At 41.7% G+C, this 19909-nt stretch overlaps 2 protein-coding genes across 9 annotated transcripts; one reads left to right on the forward strand and one right to left on the reverse strand.

Annotated features, from left to right (window-relative positions):
- The first annotated feature begins 291 nt into the window (after positions 1-291).
- On the forward strand, positions 292-15329 carry clu (clustered mitochondria protein homolog). 4 transcript variants are annotated; one of them, XM_011142174.3, is made up of 17 exons: positions 292-719; positions 6604-6878; positions 7045-7467; positions 7539-7905; positions 8061-8197; positions 8453-8733; positions 8829-8955; positions 9019-9193; positions 9286-9494; positions 9637-9784; positions 10000-10205; positions 10436-10666; positions 10780-10878; positions 10959-11303; positions 11551-11823; positions 11925-12050; positions 12143-15329. In XM_011142174.3, the coding sequence occupies exons 1-17, from the start codon at positions 614-616 to the stop codon at positions 12836-12838; spliced, it is 4224 nt and encodes a 1407-aa protein (XP_011140476.1). In that variant the 5' UTR covers positions 292-613; the 3' UTR covers positions 12839-15329. The 4 variants fall into 4 exon arrangements, with proteins under 4 accessions (XP_011140476.1, XP_011140478.1, XP_025156873.1 ...); XM_011142176.3 differs by having other exon boundaries at positions 10436-10642; XM_025301088.1 differs by lacking the exon at positions 292-719 and adding an exon at positions 806-1029.
- A 220-nt stretch (positions 15330-15549) lies between these two features.
- On the reverse strand, positions 15550-19158 carry LOC105183808 (U6 small nuclear RNA (adenine-(43)-N(6))-methyltransferase). 5 transcript variants are annotated; one of them, XM_011142178.3, is made up of 7 exons: positions 19060-19158; positions 18775-18903; positions 17592-17808; positions 16999-17139; positions 16537-16894; positions 16265-16460; positions 15550-16179 (listed from the first exon to the last, which is right to left on the reverse strand). In XM_011142178.3, the coding sequence occupies exons 2-7, from the start codon at positions 18877-18879 to the stop codon at positions 15622-15624; spliced, it is 1575 nt and encodes a 524-aa protein (XP_011140480.1). In that variant the 5' UTR covers positions 18880-18903; positions 19060-19158; the 3' UTR covers positions 15550-15621. The 5 variants fall into 5 exon arrangements, with proteins under 5 accessions (XP_011140480.1, XP_011140481.1, XP_011140479.1 ...); XM_011142179.3 differs by having other exon boundaries at positions 19068-19153; XM_011142177.3 differs by having other exon boundaries at positions 18775-19152.
- Positions 19159-19909: the final 751 nt, after the last annotated feature.

Raw genomic sequence — 19909 nt, forward strand, 5'->3', positions numbered from 1 at the left:
TTGTCTGAAATATTTTTCTCTAAAATATCCCGTTAACGAAACGGGTCGATCCCGGTGACCCGGATGGTCTGAAACACCCGGTATACTTGTCTCACTTTAACTTATTACACCATTGCAGCGGTGCAGAAGAAAAGTACAGACCGTATTGCGTCGTAGAACGGTCATCGGCCGAGCGAACGATAACGAACCAATGACGACGTCGCAGCCTCGCGCGGTGAGCCAATCATGATTACCCGAGTGAGCCAATCGCGGCCGTTTCGATGGGCCAATCACGGCAGTCGTCGCAGGCCTTGTACTCCGTTCGAAACGCACGTGCTGACCGCGAGACCGAGCGCGCGCGCTGAACAGTGCAGTGTATCGTCCTGTAAAAAAGTGACTCGAACGTCGGCGCTCTCCTCCGATCGGCACTGGAACGGACGATTCGAAAGTGTGCGTGCGCGTGTCCGTTGAATCGGGGAAAAGGAACAGAGGAGTTGTCGGTGCTGAAAGAGGTGACCCAAGGAAAGGGAGAAGAGATCGAGTATATATCATATAGGTTGTCGTTGCCTGCGTCTTCTCCTTTCTCATCGCTGTCGCCGTCGTCGTTGTCGTCATCGTTGTCGACTACTTGGAAATGGCATTAGGTGCACAGATCGAGACCTCGGAGACCGGCGGAGACAACGCGAAGATTCCCCTTCTAAGCAGCGAACAGGAACACGAGACTGCCAAGGAGACAACCGGTGAGTGCCGAGAGAGAGAAGGAACGTTCTCTCGCTCGCGCGATACTGCGTTCTTTATCTCTTTTTAAGGTTAATCGAGGAGAGCGTCGCGCGTTCTAACGTGCTCGAGTTATGTAATTTCTCGACGACGACGGCGACGACTAACCCACCCACAGGACGACGTCGTGGTCGTCGGCGTCGCGTCTCTCTTTGTGGCTCCCCCGGGTCGTCGTTCGTCCGTTCAATTTGTCGTGCAGTCGAACGCGCGGAGCCGGCCTCGATCGAGCGAGCGAGAACGCGAGCGAGGGAAGGCGCTAGTGGGAGCGAGACGGTGAGCACGACGAGGCGCGTTATGTAACCTCGCGAATTGCGCGAATCTCGGCGCACACGGGGTCATGTGAGCCGCCATATCGCGAGAGGAGGCGGTGGCGGGAGGGCCAGCAGAAGACGCATTCGCGTTAGAGGAGCAGAGCCGTCCTAGCAGACGAATTTCTTTTCCAGCCGCCGGCGAAAGCGGATTTCTCGCGGGAGCGAACGCGTGCGCCGGCGACACTTTTTGTGACGAGTCATGCTCTAGTCCGAGCGACACAATCAGCCGCTCTCTCGGAGGGCACTCGCCGGCAGGTGAAACGACACGCAATTACAGAGAGCGAACGTAGCCTTGGCATTTGGCCCTTCGGGTCAGTAATATAGCCTGTCTGATAAATAATTCAGATCGTCTCATTTGTCCAGGTCGTAAACTCCCTCAAGTGTCAGTGAAGAACGAGCAGATCGCTCCGGGAGAACGGGCAGATCGCTCCGGGAGACCGAGGATATCGGAGGTCTCGTTCGACACTGGCAGCTCGCGATTAGAACGATTAGCATTGTACGAAGAAGAGAGCGTGACGCGTAGGCTGGCGATAAGACGAAAACCTCGCAGCGGTCGAACACCCTTCCGGGGGTTGTAATAGGAATGGCAAATTCTTCATCGCGCTCGAGAGGAGAATTTCGCTCCGCTTAGGAACAATCATTTATAGATCTATAGATCGCCGCACGCGCCGCCAGGGTATACTGCGGACGCACACGTGCTGCACAACGCGCCGCGTTTACGTAATGCGTCTCCAGCTAAAGCTCCCATGATGGAAAACATCGAGACAGAATGTTGTCTCTCTCGGGGCTGATCGTTGATGCAACATTGAGATTTAGGGCGAGCGTCGATTACATCAGTGTTTGTTGAGATGTTTCGAGGGGACCCAGCGTGTCGCAACTTCGATATTTATGATAAACTTCGCAATACATACGATTTTCATGTGGAAGAGAAAGAATTCGGTTTTATCGTCGCGACGGACAATGTATTCCTTCGCCTTAATCTGTGAAAACCGATATGTCGCGACGATAGTTATGCTATCGGTCTTTTCAAGCGACTCAAGGCGAGGGGAATAAATTTCCTTTGATGAAAAGAGCAAAGCGTATTCCCGATGCGCTCATTAAAAATGCAACCTAGTGACCGCGCGAGGCGATTTACATCATAATATCGGCGTCGTTGCGCCGCAAAATATCTAAGTCTAGTATTTTATTTGTTTGTACCGCAATCGATGAGCGTCGAATGTAACAAGTTAGTAACGAGTTAGCGTCTAGCTGAAAGCGTCAAATGCAAGAAGCAAAGGTCGAGCCGCTCTACAAGCGCGTGTTTTCACTCGTGGGAATAATAGTGGGGCAGAATTGGTAAGAAGCACATATTGATAAGTGAGGGTTATCGGCGGCGTTGTTGTGACGCATGATACGCTGCGAACGATCAACATCCCTCGGACGTACTTAATCGTTAAGTCGACACAGCTGCTCGCGCTTTCGTCCTCTTCCAGGCCTAAAGTGTAAATCGATCTTCGACGCCGGTGAAACTCGCACGTAACTCACACGCATAAGTACTTGCGTGACACTACCCCCCCCTTCCCCCCTGGGTCTCTATATTTAGCTGTAAACACTAGATAGAGAGAGAGATCGAGTCCACTTCTACCTTTGAGCTTACATTCGGCTATTACGGACTTTCTAATTGATCGATGTGACTTTCTTCTTTCTCAACGGACCGTCAACTTCAAAATACTACTAGAACAGGGGTTCCCAACCAGGGATGCTCGCACCCCCTGGGGGTGCGAAAAAACATTCTTGGGAGTGCGAGGAAAAGTGATTATAATTAATAATGATTAGGATGGATCCATTCTGGAATAATCCGGCATTTTTACCATCAAATTAGAAAAAATGTTATTAAAATTATATATTTTTCTGTATCTGTACGTATACATTCATTACATATCACTAAGCACAAGCGAAGCTTGATACCACGAATAATAATTTTATAATATTAAAATTATAGTTAACTTCTATAAAACAATACTATATAATAATAAATTATTATAAATTAACTTCTTACCTTAAAACCCTAACTAAGACTAATGTTTACCATAAAATATACGAATAATTTTTTTTTGTAGGGCGTGCGAAAGTTCATTAATAAATTTTTAGGGGTGCGAGATACAAAAAAGGTTGGGAAACCCTGCTGTAGAATTTTGGAAACGACGTGTCCGAGAAGCGAAGTACATTTGGAACCTTTCTCTCTCTTCACTTAAGGGAGGAATTACATGCAGAGCAATAATTCCATTTTCAAGGCTATTTTTATGAATTTTTTTTAACAGAAACGGTAGGATCAATGAACTTGAAATTGTTATGTAATGTATTCATTAGTAGTAGTGTAATTATGTAGTGTATTTATTAATGTTCAAAGTATAAAATAAATTTGTTGCTATCTATATGGAAAGTATATATAAAACATTAGATGCGTTTATCTGGAAACACCATTTTCTTAAACTGTCGACACGATTGCGCAAAAACTACTGAACCGAATAACTTGAAACTTTTACACAATATATAGTAGACATGTAGTTTTCGCGCCCCTACCTCGAACACAGTTATATTTTATTTTATTCATTTCTTTAAACATGATTACAAGTCGAAAAAAGTTTCATTTTTGATACTATTTTTGTACAGTCATTATTTTCCAAACTTGGCTTCACTGCCTTCATTTTGGTACGGTTCTATAATGGCAACCGTATATTCTAAAAATCTTTCTCATTTTTTGATTTCAGAGTAGTGAGAGGCCTGGAATCATGTCGACAGCAAACATAGAACTCGCAAACGAATGACTGCATTTTTATCTATAATTGCAAATTAGATCGGTTCTTGTGATTCAATAAAATTTATTTTATACTTTGAATACGTTAATGAACACACTTTCCACATAGGTAGTAACAAATTTATTTTATACTTTGAACATTAATGAATATACTGCGAAAATTTCAAGTCCATTGATCTTACCGTTTCTGTGAAAAAAAATTCGTTCTGTTCTGTTATTAATTATTCTGTTAATAATAATTCTGTTAAAAAAAATAGCCATGAAATAGCACGTAATTCCCCCCTTAACACTATGCCGTCCGGTGACACCACTTTGGTGTCATGTGAAAATTTTCACGCAAATGCCGGCGACATCATGTTGGTGTCGCGGCGTGTAAAGCTATCGAACAAATGCCGAGATATTGAGATATTGATATTAAATTATTATTATTAAATTATTATTGATATTGAGATTAGTAAAACAAAACATTTTATGATCTCTCGAAAAACGCCGGTCGAAAAACAGGCGGTAAGATCTACACGAGACCTACCGACGCCAGACAAAAAATTTTGGTCACACGTTGCGGACGTCAAAGTGTTAATATTTGTTTCACATCGTGCTACTATCGCGACGGCGAACTGCTCGTTCTGTTTCTTGTATCGACAAGAAAGGAGCTTGATAATTGGTCTCGGCTGAATGCGAGCGATTTGCGAGCGTACAATCAATCGTTTCCTCGCTGCATCTGCGCGTAAGGGTCAACGAATGATAATGACACGTCGGCGCGATTCCGCGGCGGGCAAGGCGCCCGTGATTAAATTAAGCGACGGCTTAACGGCGTAGAGCGAGAAAAGCGCGGCTCATCAACGGTATAATGGGCATCAGAATGGGGTGGGCGGTGTTCCGTGAATGATATTACAAGCGTTTGCGCGCCTCTCGCATCAGTCGTGAATGAAACGCTGATGGGGTGCGTTCATTTATCGACGCTGCGTTAATGAATATACGACGGGCGAAGAATCCGGCGAAGTCTGCGACCAGAGTCACCTTTAAGCCGATAAAACGTGCAATTTCAGTTCCCTCCGCTACTTGTCGGCCGAGCCAGCCATGAATGTCATTATTACCTGTTGCGCAGTTCGCGTATTGCTTTGACGAGTTTTAATTTTCCGAAACTCGATATTGGTAAAGCGATATCGCTAAATAGCTCTTCCCTGCTCGTAGGAGACTCGGCGATAGCACATCTTATCTAGGTCCGGTTACACGCATCGTAAAGGTAATGCGTTTCGCTGCAGACTTTATGCTCACAAACGGCATGCGATAGCACGACGATAAGATCATAGAACATCAGCCGTGTATCGTTAACTATTATCGATTAACCAGAAAAAAGTAGGAAGCGAACGATCCACGTGTAGGTTTTTGGTGTCTTCTCACTGAAGATATATACCGTTTCCGTCGCTCGAGGACGTTATTTGAAAAGCGTAGATGAAACAAAACGGGATTTGTTAAGAGAGTGACTGAGTGCTATTTTTACAAATTCCAATTGTGGCGCTTCTCGGATTCTCTTTACACCTCACTTGCGCGTCCGTGAAACTGTTTTTCTTGGAGAATATATAAATGTCCCGGCAGTTGTATAATACTCGCATGAATGATGAAATAATCTTCTTATCAGTCGCACTATCGTGCCTATGACTGAGGCCACAGATATTCGTGGAACGCCGCGTATACGTAACTCGATCGAGATGGAAAATAAAATCCAAAAGCGTAAAAAGCCGAGACACGCGCGACTGACCGACTCGAAAATTTGACTCGAAGGGATCGGACATTGTCTCTCGCAGATCGAACGACTGATCGTCACCGACGATCCGACAAACGCGATCTTCTCGCCACGAAATCGATGCATATCGCTAATACAGGCTAAATATAAATAGCACGGCATTTCGATGCGTACTATTTACTTTGTCGCTTTATTTATAAGCGCATCGGTGAATGCGACGAGTAGCTGGAGAGTGCGTCTGTAACAACACGGGACTCGAGTCCCCGATGTATTTATATCCTTACCGAGCGCGTTGCAACCCCCTTTCAGTGTCATGGCGAGAATGAGTTCTTCACACACGCGCGATTTACCGAAATTGTTTTGTACTTTGTTCCCCCAACTCGACTCAGTACCCGCGCGGCTTTCTTCTCATCTTTACCTAGAAGCAGGATTTCCCAACCTTTTTTGTATTTCGCACCCCTAGAAATTTCTATCAATGAACCTTCGCACCCCCTACGAACAAAAAATTATTCGTATGTTTTATGGTAAAAATTAGTTGTCAGGGTTTTAAGATAAGAAGTTAATTTATAATAATTTATTATTGCATAGTATTGTTTTATAGAAATTAACTGTCATTTTGATATTATAAAATTATTATATTATGGTATCAAGCTTCGCATAGTGATACGTAACGAATATATACGTACAGATACGTAAAACATATATATAATTTTAATAACATTTTTTTTTAATTTGATGGTAAAAATGTCGGATTATTCCAGAATTCATCTTAATCGTTATTAATTACAGTCACTTTTCCTCGTACCCCCAAGAATGTTTTTTCGCATCCCCGGTTGGGAACCCCTGGCCTAGAGCAAGCTGTAATAATTGCACACATTGATGAGAGATGCAACTGCAGCGATCGATTGAATGAGCGTCTGCGGTGAAATGTACAATTTATCGTTTCATTTATAATCGCATTGGTGCTTAATAATAATTATTGCTGTTTGCAGAAGTGAAAAAGGAGGTGGAAGAGAGCGGTAGTACGAGCACAGCCACGGAGAACGTTGTCGAGAAGGGAGAAGTCGAGGCGACTAAGGAGAGTGAGAAGGAGAAGGACAATAAGAATAGTGATAAGAATGAGAAGGACGCGGATACCGACAAGGAAAAAGATGCCACGAACGAACAGGAGGTTGTCTTCATTCAGGACATGGGTTTTACCGTCAAGATCGTCAGCCCTGGTTCCGAGCCTTTCGATATCCAGGTGTCGAGCATGGAGCTCGTGCAGGTAATGGTTGGTTTTTTAACGATGAAGAATTCTCGCATGTGTCTCCGCATATTGTGATAAATATTTCCAAGAGATCTTGATAACAATGGTCCCGGTAGTGTAATGTGATGTAATGATGGGACTTTTTTTTTTTACCGACGTGTGTGATCCTGCTCTCTTTCCTCAGGAAATTCACCAACTACTCATGGATCGCGAAGACACGTGCCATCGTACGTGCTTCTCGTTGCAAATGGACGGCAACACGCTGGACAATTTCGCCGAGTTGAAGAACATCGAAGGCCTAAAGGATGGCTCGATCATCAAAGTGGTGGAGGAGCCGTACACGATGCGAGAGGCGCGCATACATGTGCGACATGTGCGCGACTTGCTCAAGTCGGTGGATCCAGCGGACGCTTACAACGGCGTGGAGTGCAGCAGCTTGTCGTTTCTCAACATAGTCACGAACGGCGATATCTTGGAGAAGAAAAAGACCCGGGCGGACTCTGTTGATTGCACACCACCGGATTATATTATACCTGGTTGCAAGGACAGGCCGCTGTTACCGTTGCAGCCGCAAGCGAAGGAGCAGAAGTGTCCGCCATGTTTAAAAGTTAGTATAACATGATTTATTCTGTGTGAAGTCGGATAGCTTCTAAGTTCCGTCTTTTCATTCTTCTCCAGGTTCTAACAACGTCAGGATGGAATCCACCGCCCGGTCACAGAAAGCTCCACGGCGATTTGATATACCTGCACGTAGTCACTTTGGAAGACAAACAGTATTACCTGACTGCATGTGCCAGAGGATTTTTCGTCAACCAATCGACCAAAGAAGTATTCAACCCGAAGCCGGCGACGCCGAGTCACCTGTGTCACAGTCTTATCGAACTGCTGAACCAATTGAGCCCAGCGTTCAAGCGAGGATTTGCCGCCATGCAACGACGTAGGACTCAGAGGCATCCTTTCGAACGAGTGGCCACACCGTATCAGCTTTACGCATGGAGCGCGCCGCAAATCGAGCATACCATCGATGCCATTCGCGCGGAAGACAGTACGTTCTCTCGTCAAATTTGAATCTGTCTTCCACAAGTAAAGTATGAAATTTGTCTTAATTTAGTCATTGGGAAGCGCCAATAAATTAATGATATTTATGGAAGAACAGATGAGATAAGTTGGGCTTAAACAATTTCTCTTCATCTACTTTAGCGTTCTCGTCGAAACTGGGATACGAGGAACATATCCCCGGACAAACTCGCGATTGGAACGAGGAGTTGCAGACCACGAGGGAGTTACCACGTAAAAATCTTCCCGAGAGATTACTGCGAGAGCGTGCCATTTTCAAGGTACGTCGCCCGTCGCTCTTCGTTTAAAGCGAGTAAGAAAGATAAACTTTCATTAAAACGAAGGAGAGAGATTACAGCACAATAGCTGTAAAGTAGTGACAAAAATTATACAATAGCTTCAAATATCATCAAGTATATTATTATGAAATCATTCTGAACGTTTTTTGTAGTTTTAGATGATAAAGATATGATAATCCTCCAATGATTCTGTAATCCTTGATCACATTAAATGCTTTGTTCCTACGTGTTATTTAGGTCCACAGCGACTTTGTGGCCGCTGCAACTCGCGGGGCGGTGGCTGTCATCGATGGTAACGTGATGGCAATTAATCCCGGGGAGGAAGCTAAAATGCAAATGTTCATCTGGAACAATATCTTCTTTTCACTTGGCTTCGACGTGCGGGATCACTACAAAGAATTAGGTGGCGACGCTGCGGCTTTCGTTGCGCCTCGCAATGATTTACAAGGTGTTCGAGTCTACGCAGCTGTTGATCTACCTGGTCTGTATACCCTCGGCACCGTTGTCATTGATTACAGGTGCGTCGAAGTACTTTTCTAGTGTTGCTAATAATCTTCGTCGATATAGCTTTTAAGATGTCATAACTTATCTCCCATGAATTGTATCTCCTTAGAGGCTACCGCGTCACCGCACAATCCATTATACCGGGTATATTAGAGCGTGAGCAAGAGCAGTCGGTAGTATACGGATCGATCGACTTCGGCAAGACTGTACTCACACACCCGAAATATCTTGAATTGGTAAATAAAGCAAGATACAAAGGATGTGCAAGCGAGATCTGTATCGCGTTGTTTCGTGTTTAGCTGAACAAGGCCGGGCAGCAGCTGAAGATTCTCCCGCACAAGGTAATCAACGATGCCGGTGAGGAAGTTGAACTCTGCAGCAGTGTGGAATGCAAGGGAATAATCGGCAACGACTCGCGACATTACGTGCTAGATCTATTGAGGACCTTTCCGCCTGACGTGAATTTCCTCAAATGTGAGTCAAAGGGCAAAAACATGCGGTCGGAATATCTCAAGGCGCGTCGTACGTTAGTCTTTCTTATTCGAAGGAATATTTTTTCCGTGCAGTGGAAGGCGTAGAGCTGAGCAAGGAAGCGCGAGCTCTCGGATTCCCGGTCGAGCACAAGCACAGATTGGCTTGTCTACGTCAAGAACTGATAGACTCGTTCGTTGAAGCACGATACGTTCAGTTCATCAAGCACGCGGCTGTTCATCTGCAACAGCTCACGTCAGCTAGGAGGTCTCAGAAGGAGAAAGAAACGGCTGCTAAGATAAACGTATTTTTCTAAACTATATTTTTTATTTTTTAAAGTCATATTTTTACATATCGTCACCTTTTTTGGTATTCCTTACAGATAATTTGAGGCGAAATTAGTAAAAGATAACATAAATATTGCTTAGATGTGATTTTGGTTTTAGGATGACAAGAAGGAAGATCCGGCTATTCCTGTAACAACGGTTGATAGTAACAAGGAAGATTGCGCCCAATCACTGATAGAGGCTGATGAAGCTAAGAAGATCGTCGAGAGCATCACTGACTCGATCACGGGGGGCGAAAAACAGGAAAGTATGTGTAACTTTTTTGTAAGGAAAGGAAAGTAACTTTTTCTAAACACAAATGTTTTGCATAAAGTGGCACAGTTAATTATAATATAATATCTTAACGGATAAGAATTTTGAGAAGGAATATTTGGGACTGCGAATTTCATAATTTGATTATAAAATAAGAATTGTTCTAACGGAAAACTGCTTTTACAATAAAAATTCACCTTTCGATAACAGTGGAGGAAAGCACGAAAGAAGTCGTACGAAAAGCTGCGGAAGCGGTGGGTAGTTTGCGAGACGCCGAATTCGATGTAAGGTTCAACCCGGATGTGTACTCGCCGGGCGTCAAGCATCCTGATCCTAATGGCGTCGAACTGAAGAAACAGAAACAATTGGTAAAGGATGCTGCTGATTTCCTGCTTACGATGCAGCTGCCGACGTTCGTAAGTTCGTTTGTTATTGAGAATTGAATTACGCAACGTCCAGTTAATTTTCTGTCGCATTCGAGAATTACACTTATCATTGATTCACATTTGGGAAATACATTATAATATTTTCTCTGAACTTTAGTTGAGAATTAAATTGCCAACTCTTTAATTTACCTTCAATTTTTAATAATTTTTAAAATTTTGCCTTTAATTTTCAAGGTAAATTTGATATCATATCGTTCTAGATTCGAGAATGCCTAGACCATACAGCGGCATCGATGGACGGTGGCACGTTGGTGGAAGCTCTTCATAGTAAAGGCATCAACGTCCGGTATCTCGGCAAATTAGCAGCAATGTTAGCCGCGGTACCGCAGTTGCAGTATCTTAATCATATTGCTGTATCGGAGCTGATTCTTCGATCGGCTAAACACATTTTCACCTCTTATATGCAGGTATTAATATTTAAGAATCGAAAGGTAAGATAGCAGAATTTTTAGCAATACATTGTAAAACTCATGTGTATAAAATATTTCGAAGTGTAAAACGTCGCGAGACGAATTTACGAATCTGTAAACGTGCTATTTTGCAGGGTACAGAGCTGATGAGTCTCTCGGCGGCTGTTAGTCATTTTCTGAATTGCTTACTGTCCTCAGCGCAAATTATACATCCGCAACAAAATCTAGAGGAGGTATCGCATTAACAAAATTAGATTGATAGATTAAGTTAGCGTGTTATTAACGAGTGAATTAACGAGTGATTTTACTTCAGCTTCAGAGCAAAACTGCCAAACGTCGCAACAAACGCAAGGGCAGGAACAACGGACCGCAACAGTCCGAGGTTGAGTGGGCGTCTTTGACACCTAAATCATTATGGCAGCAAATCAAAGGCGACTTAAAGGCCTACTACGACTGGGAAACGCCGAGTCCGGAGTCCTTAGATGCCACGATAGAGCATTTCCATCTACAGAAGATCTCATTGCTGCGTGGTTTCTGCATTAAGACTGGCATTCAGATATTGCTGCGCGAATATAACTTCGAGAATAAGAACCGGGCGACATTCTTCGAGGAAGATATACTGAACATTTTCCCTGTCGTCAAGCATATCAATCCTAGGGTGAGTCAATGACAATCATCTAAAAAATATTCGGGATGGTTCCAGCGATTTTTAAAATGTGGGATAGTCCGCAAAAATTCGTACCCAAAGGTCTAAAGGACTTAACCTTGTTTTTAATCATTCTAACTTGTTTGAAATTAGATTATTACTTGCTGAAAATGAAACTAATATTTAACTTGCTTTAAGTTTGAGTTAAAGTTGATATTTCGAGATTAGGAAAAATTTAATCTCATCTGGCTTTTTCAAGGCCAGCGACGCGTACAACTTTTACACCACTGGCCAGAGTAAGATTCAACAAGGATATCTAAAGGATGGATATGAACTAATCAGCGAGGCATTGAACCTTTTGAACAACGTGTACGGTGCTATGCACCCTGAGATAGCACAGTGTCTCAGAATGCTGGCGCGTCTGAATTATATAATGGGCGATCACGCGGAAGCGCTTGCCACTCAACAGAAAGCCGTTCTCATGTCAGAGAGAGTCAACGGCATCGACCATCCGTACACCATTACAGAATACGTAAGTTATATATATATATATATATATATAAAATGCAAACAGAATAACAATTTGTGATCATAAGACAAAACTGACGTTTCCGCTTTCCTCTCCATTTGCAGATACACCTCGCCCTGTACTCATTCGCCAACGGCCAAGTATCCGTATCATTGAGATTACTGTATAGAGCGCGTTACCTAGCTCTCTTGGTATGCGGTGAAGATCATCCGGAAGTAGCCCTGCTTGACGTAAGTACAGTAAAATAATCCCTAATCAATTGAAACCACGACTCCAATACAAAACACGAGTCGCAGACGGTAACATTGTTTTCCGCTTGCAGAGCAATATTTCCCTGATTCTGCATGCTGTCGGCGAGTACGAGTTGTCCTTGCGCTTCCTGGAGCACGCGTTGGCATTGAATCTACGTTATCACGGTGCGCGTTCACTGAAAGTAGCGATGTCGTATCATTTGGTAGCGCGTACGCAGTCCTGCATGGGTGACTTCCGTGCGGCGCTGAACAACGAGAAGGAAACATACGCAATCTACAAGCAGCAGCTGGGTGAGGAGCACGAGAAGACAAAAGAGAGCAGCGACTGCCTTCGTCACTTGACGCAACAGGCGGTTGTATTGCAGAAGAAGATGAACGAAATCTACACGGGTAAGTCGGGCGTGAGCCTGCCGCCGATCCAAGTGCAACCACCAAGCATGGGCTCTGTGCTGGACATGCTGAACGTCATCAACGGCATCCTCTTCGTGCAAATCAGCCAGCAGGACATCGACAATTTTAAAGCGGAAATTGAGAAGCGGCAAAAGGAGCAGTCACCCTCTGTGGACTGCGGCGGCGGCAGTGGCAGCAGCAGTAGCGAAGCTACCAACAAGGCAATTGAGGACAGTTGCAAGAAAGACGATAAGGAGACGAGGAAGATGCTAAACAATGTGGCGGAGAGGAAGATCGAGCCGAAGATAGAGACGAAGAAGCTGGAGGAATCCGATGAAGCGGCGACGTTAGAGCCAGTCGTGACGGCAGAAAGCTGAGCCTTTGGCTCCGCCATCGCGAACGACGAACGAATATTAGTAGTCTTACCTTTCTCTTTTTTCTAAGCCCTAGTCCTTTTCCGATGTGCTCGCTGCATGCGCGCAGCGTTTTCGTCCCGAAGACTTCGACGACGACGACGACGACGACAACCTGGAGCGCAAAATAAAGGACCGTCGTATACTTTGATTATGTTTGTTATTTGTACCGTTTTATTGTGCTCTTTCAGGATCGATTCATACACCTTCATACATCAGTGACGTATTCGAATCAGTGTTGTGATTTTCCTCTAATGTCACACATATAAGTGGACATGTTCGTGAGCACGTTAAATGTCGTACCGTCATCTTGTTTTGCTGTTCCCTTGTACTCGTGTAAGGAAGATCTCAACGCTGAAAAGAGCAAACATGTCGTTGATATTGTGTATAAATCAATCTTAAAGCTATTAGTCAGTCAGGCTACGAGAACGAGACTGTTACAAGATAAGACGCGAAGCTACAACATTTGTTGTCGATGGCGTGCTTACGAAAAAGAAGTACATTCGCTGAGATCGAACATGGTAGACAACGATCTCGCCTGAGCACGCGAAACGCACACTCATTTGTTATATCAGATGTACATAACGAAATGAAGTGCCATGTCGCTTGGAAATTATTCGATGCAAACACGTTAGATAGTCAACGACGAGATAATCAGTAAAACTCCTCGTCACTTCAAATCGAAGAGCCATATGCGATTCTCTAATCATACGCCCTACGACGCAATTTCATTGAGAGCTCGAATACATTCATCGCGCGACAACGCAACGGCGATAAACGGTGATCGTTGATGACGGGCCGATGAATTCGCCAACACTCGATAACATTCGATGATCGCATGATTAAACAGCGAATTCACATTAGATTCCGGAAACTGATTGTTTTTTTTTCCGCTACTACCTACTTTTTATGTGTTGTATTTCTTATATTTTAAATCGCATTAATAATTTTATACTAGTGCCTTTTTGTGAGATCATTGTTTCCTTTTTCTATCGTGTTATTGTATGTCGCTCGAATCTGATTGCCACCGATAAGAGTCTTCTTTTTCTTTCGGTTTTTTGTTAGCTTTTAATTTGACACTCTAATCTTTCATGAAATTCAATCTGCTCGTTTATTACGTATGAAACAGCTGAGGAACCGACCGATCAAGTTTCAATGATCTCAGATATTTTAACATGCCTGCGCGTTCTATATATAAATAACAGTTTTATTTAAGACAACTTTACACACGGACGCTGAAAAATTATGTACTGTATATGGTGTGTTTTAAATTTTTCTGAAAAAGGAATAGTGTCAAATTAAGGGTTGAACTATACACGCGCGAGAAAGTGTGCTTCCAGTTATTTTCACGAATAATCTCAAATTTTTTAGATTTATGATCCGCGACAGGATTCTACTTGAATTCTGTTGCTGTGTAATTATAGAAAACCACTCGATGGAGTAATCGCGTTTAATAACTATTAATCCTCAAGTGTTTCTTACATTGTACAACAGGTAAAATTGTGTAAATAGTATTCCGTTCCGTGATTATAGATCGTGTCAAACGCGTTTTATCCTTAACAGACATACTTAATTGTTATAAGGTGTTTGCCACACCGCACACTCAACACACTTGATATCCGTACGCACATGTTAACGCTACCCCTTGATATTCTCGCTCTTGAAGATGTGGTAGTGATAAAAAAAAAAAGAGAGTACAGCACAATGTATGACATTGTGGCATATTCTAATCATATTCATTAATATAGAGTATTGCGGTAACAGATCGTTAGTGGAGTTACCGCGATTGTAGTTTGACTTGAAGATTGCTAGCGTTTTCGCTATTATAGTCTTTAGCTCATAAGAGAGAACGAGAATCGATTGTTACCAAGCTCCATTAGAATTAAGATCCATTTCTTTTTGTTCGTTGTGTCCGCTCTGCTCCATTAGATATGTCCGCGGTTTGATTCAACGTTTCCTTCCCTTTTTGTTCCCTCAACATGTTACACGCATACATATGTGTTTCGTCGCGGTCTAATCAACGAGCGAGATATAATGATCCAAAGTAGTCACAAAATATCATTAATTACCGAAGAAAATAGCGCCGATTCATTTCTCGATGACCCCCTCGTAGATTTTAAGCAACTTAGGCCTGAAAAAATGCACCGTTGCCTGCAATAATATTAAGAGCGGAATGAACGAGAGATCGAATGATCAATTTACCGCTGTGCGGAGTGATGTATCATCACGACGTACGGATCTCCCCTCGCCGTCTCTCGACGGGCTCTCATTCGCATCGCAATAATAATTATAAATTGCACTTGTTAGCCATGTTGTATTATAAAAAAAGGAATATAGCTTATTAAGACTTATCCTCTGCCCTCCTAATCCAAAAGGGCGTATTTCAGTTTTTATGTTTCCAGTATTAAAGATTTTGTATAAAAATCGATCAGAATAAACAATATGAAATAATTAATTCGCTTGTGTCTCGCAATCACTCGTGCAAAGAAATCTGTTTTGTTTCACTTTAGAATAAATACAAACAATAAACTTAATGTTATCCTCTTATACGCCTGTTTGGCTTAGCAGGGCAATGTCATATATAAAATAAACAGAAGAGTTGTGTAAATTTGATAAATTTACCAACCGCCATGTGTATTTTCTTCAACACATGTTGCACGAAATAAAATAAACCATTTTATATGTAACAAGTCGAATGGCAAATTTTATTCCTCAAGTAAGCCCATAAACAATACTTTACGGTCGATTTAGCGGTCCGGTAGCGCCTTCAATAGGACGCTTTTCTTTCTCACTTTAACTGGTTTCGACGAATCGTGAAGAACCGTTCTTTTCACACCCAATCTATTCTTCAAATACTGTTTCAATGACTGTAACGCGTCCAGGCCGCCGCTTCCGTCCTTGAAGTTCATCCATATGCTAAACATGTCATCATCTGAAACCGTCTCTTCCATATTCGGACTATCGATTTCCACGAAAAGCTCGCAAGTGAGCAAAGGATCGCATTTGCTCGAACTCTCCTCACTTTCTTCTTTACTCCTTACTGATAATCTTTCCTCCAAAGAAATTTCATCAGCTTGCTTGGCGTCGACATTCTCTTCTAAAACAGACACTGCGTTTAACGTATCTTCCGTGTACGTGCTTACGTTAACACAATCGCCGTCTACATTTTTCAATTTTTTTAACGCGAGCTGCTGTGCTAATCGTCGTTTTCTGCGCGCGTGCTCCCATGTCTTTTCCCTGACGGTCAATTGACATACCCAACCGTCGAAAATATCCTCGAAAGTTGGTACTTCTTGTAATTTAATCTGTCGTGATAAATTTAAGTTGGATTAAAGCAAGTTGAATCTCCGTATGTCTAATGTGCGAGAAACAGATAATATGATATGTTACATTCAACTCTTTTGCTGTTGTACTTAGAAAACTTATCACATCGTCCATACTAGAAAATTCGTCCTTCACAGGAAACGTTATCAATGTTTTGTGATCCCTGATAAGTGGCGCCGTGGATTTCCTAGTTTTTCTAATAAAAGGTGCTGTAGTTAAATCCATGACGTCTTTCGGTAGAAAGCTCCATGCCAAGGCCCACCTATTAATGAAGAATTTTAATCGCTTAAATCAATGTTTTATCAACTTGATAATTTAATAAGTAGTTAAAAAGATACCGTGTTGTATAACCCTGACAGAATTCCGTCCATGTTGCATTCTCTATATTTTTAGACCTTATCATTTTCATAAGACGAAGCAAGTCTATCTTCTTCCCTATCATTGTGCTGTATATTTTTATTTGATCTTTCAGCTCAATACTCTCCTCAATCATTCTTGTCACAAACGATAATTCGCCACCTTTGGTCTTCAGCTCACCTTCATTTCCACTTGGTGCATTTCTCGGTGGCAAAGTCTTTGCAACTCTTTCATCATTCCCCTCGTTTTCAAAAAAGGGTGGATTGCACATAGAAAAGTCATAAACTTTATTTTCTTCCACTGCATCCTTAAAAATGCTCTCCGAGTTCACTGTAATTACTACATTAGGAAATCTCTTATTATTTAAAAGTAATTTTACTCAATATTTGTAAATTAATTAGCTTATTTTAAGGAAAAAGAAAACAATTATTAACAGTGTTTACTTTTAATTAAGTCTTGTAGATTGTTCCTTCTTATGCAATTTTTTGCATGCTCTACACTTTCCTGGTCCACCTCTGTACCAATCATGTGACATTTATAGATCTTGGCTAGTAACAAAGCATATACACAAATTGCTCCTGTGCCTATTTTGAATATATCAATTAATATGTCAGTCACACATATTGATATCAAAAGTATAAATAAACTACAAAATAATAAATATATTGATTATTGTTGCTAAATTCTGCAGAGCATTGTCTTGAATATCGATTTTGGTAAAACTCTTATTTAGGGAAGGCAGCTGCAATGACACTGACCTTGACATGTATTGTCAAGGATATCATTCTCATTAACATTCAAGAGGTTTTAGCCGTTGCTCGTTATTTGTTAAAAAGTTATTAACAAAAGAAGTTTCACTAATAAAACATAATTTTTTGACACTGTACACATTTAACATTTATCACCTAAAACTCGCAAGAGGTTACTTTGGCATACAGTATAGACAAGCAGGGGAGGGGCTTTGCTCCCCTAAACAGGAGTTTTACCTCGATTTTTATTCTCTTCTTTGGTTTAAAAGAAAAGGTATTCCATATACCAATATCTATTCCTATTGTTTCATCCATTGTTAGTTTGAAATGTCGCATCAAGTCCTCGATCCATAGAATATAATTCATGCGCAGTGTAAGTGCTGGATTCAATCTATCAGGTGGTATGCTTACATGCAGATCAAAATCATGCTTCAAAAGTGTCTCTGTAAGTACACGGACACTTTCCTCCTTCTTGAAGTCTAGCTTGACTTTCCCTGTAAGATCCTACAAAATAACATTATGATTATCATGAATACTTAAGTATCAAAATATATTATTTTTATCTACAAAAAAAGTATTTATGGTAATTGTGAAAAATAATTATGAAAACGGGCCTCCTCATCAATTTCGTTGAAACTTTGCACAATTGTGTATTTTGATGCATAGAACACGATTTTGACAGAAAAAAGTATTGCTCTCAAACGGATTGAAAGTTATGAAGTGATAAAAAATAACACATGCGAGGTTAGGAAATCTGTCATGCCAATAATACAGAGACTCATAGGGTGCGTTCCGTTCTTTTTAGTCGGAAAGTATAAAATAGTACATGTGAGCGGGGGAGGAGCTCCGCCCCTCTCCCACATCCCCTCCCCAAAGGAATCCTAACCTAATCCAACTACATCTTTATATATTGTTGAAAAGATTATAATTTTTAAAACCCACGCTCAACAGTATATGATAAAGATATAATAAGTTTGGTTAGGTTAGGATTTCTTTGGGAGGGGGTGTGGGGGAAGGGCTCCGCCCCTTCACCGCTTTATATGTACTCTCTTAGGGCAAGAGCACAGGCTTTTGCATAACACATAATACATAACACATAAGAGAATAAACTAATTAGTTTTCTTCATTTCCCTCGTCAGGACAGAAATGAAGAACTCTGATCGGTTGATTCTCTTATGCGTTGTGTATTATGCGTTATGCAGAAATCTGTGCTTTGGCCCGTAGTCTGTATTATCGGCATGACAGATTTTCTAACCCCATTCGTGTTATTTTTCAGATTTTTATAACTTTTGATCCGTTTGAGAGCGACACTTTTTTCTCGCAAAATCGCGTTTTAAGCACCAAAATACACAATTGTGCAGCGAAATTGGTGAGGAGGCCCGTATTTTTCACAATTACCTAAACTTCACTTCATTCACTAAGCTGCATAGTTTTGTCTTTAATATAGAAATGGTAATAAATGTTATATACCGTGATTGCAACCTTGCGGAACTCTGGATACAAGATTGCAAGCTTCTTGTAATTCGGTGGATTTTTATATTTATTTCTCGGGTGAATATATTTCTTCACGTGCATCTTGATCAACGTTGATAGGAACCACTATATGTCAGAAACAATTAACAATAGCTAACAATTAATTGTAGTTCGGTTATTTGTAATCTCGAGTATAAAACGTTAATCCCGAGTATAAAATGTTAATAAGAATATTGTCGAGTTGTGTTACGAAAAGTTTGGTTGACTTATTATTAAACGTACTACGACACCTCGATTCTGTGCTACAATGGCCACATTCGACAGAAAAAACCAAAAACCAATAAACTTCCCACGCAAGAGCGTGTATGCGCATGTTTACGTTTACGTCACAGCTTCATGTCAGCTGCTTTCAAGCGTCGTCTACAATGGCAGTAAAGCCAGCGGCACACGGTCTTGTTTTCGTGCTGGATTGCTTGCTGGATGAAAATATTGCATTCTGATTGGTGCATTTCCATCCATCTTCGTAAAAGTACCAATCAGAACGCAGTATTTTCATCCAGCAGGCAATCCAGCATGAAAACAAAACCGTGTGCCGCTGGCTTTAGTGTGAACCATGGACGTAAGAATATATGGACGGAGTATAAAGTGCTTTTAAACGTGGTCTACAATGACAGTAAAGCCCTAAACACAATGCCAGGCAACAGGCAATAAGAATAAAAATAGACCAATCACAATAGATTATTCTTGTAATAGTCGATTGTGATTGGTCTATTTTTATTCTTATTGCCTGTTGCCTGGCATTGTGCAAGAGGCTTAAGGGCCAGAGCACAAATTTCTGCGTAATGCATAATACACAACGCATAAGAGAATCAACCAATCAGAGTTCTTCATTTCTGTCCTGAGGAGGGAAATGAAGAAAACTAATTGGTTTATTCTCTTATGTTATGTATTATGTTATGTTATGTATTATGTGTTATGCAAAAGCCTGTGCTCTTACCCTAAGAAATGGACCAACTACAGTTGATTATTTTTGTGAGTGTATATTTCTAAATCTAAAAGAATATACCAATCAAATGTAAAAGCTCATTGAGCGGGTGATGCTAATGCCGAGGGTACTGGACATGATGAGGTA

This window comes from Harpegnathos saltator, unplaced genomic scaffold (assembly GCF_003227715.2).
Source record: "Harpegnathos saltator strain DR-91 unplaced genomic scaffold, Hsal_v8.6 scaffold402, whole genome shotgun sequence".
NCBI lineage: Eukaryota > Metazoa > Arthropoda > Insecta > Hymenoptera > Formicidae > Harpegnathos > Harpegnathos saltator.

Bases quoted from the DNA above. Each gene is read 5' to 3' on its own strand.
- LOC105183808 (XM_011142178.3), bottom strand. From the start codon at position 18,879: ATGCACGTGAAGAAATATATTCACCCGAGAAATAAATATAAAAATCCA. The intron at 16,895-16,998 runs GTAAACACTGTT...TTCCTAATGTAG, and splicing joins TCTACAAGACTTAATTAAAA to TAATTACAGTGAACTCGGAG. The intron at 16,180-16,264 runs GTAACATATCAT...TTATCACGACAG, and splicing joins CAACAGCAAAAGAGTTGAAT to ATTAAATTACAAGAAGTACC.
- clu (XM_011142174.3), top strand. From the start codon at position 614: ATGGCATTAGGTGCACAGATCGAGACCTCGGAGACCGGCGGAGACAAC. The intron at 9,785-9,999 runs GTATGTGTAACT...TTTCGATAACAG, and splicing joins GGGGGGCGAAAAACAGGAAA to TGGAGGAAAGCACGAAAGAA. The intron at 11,304-11,550 runs GTGAGTCAATGA...GGCTTTTTCAAG, and splicing joins TCAAGCATATCAATCCTAGG to GCCAGCGACGCGTACAACTT.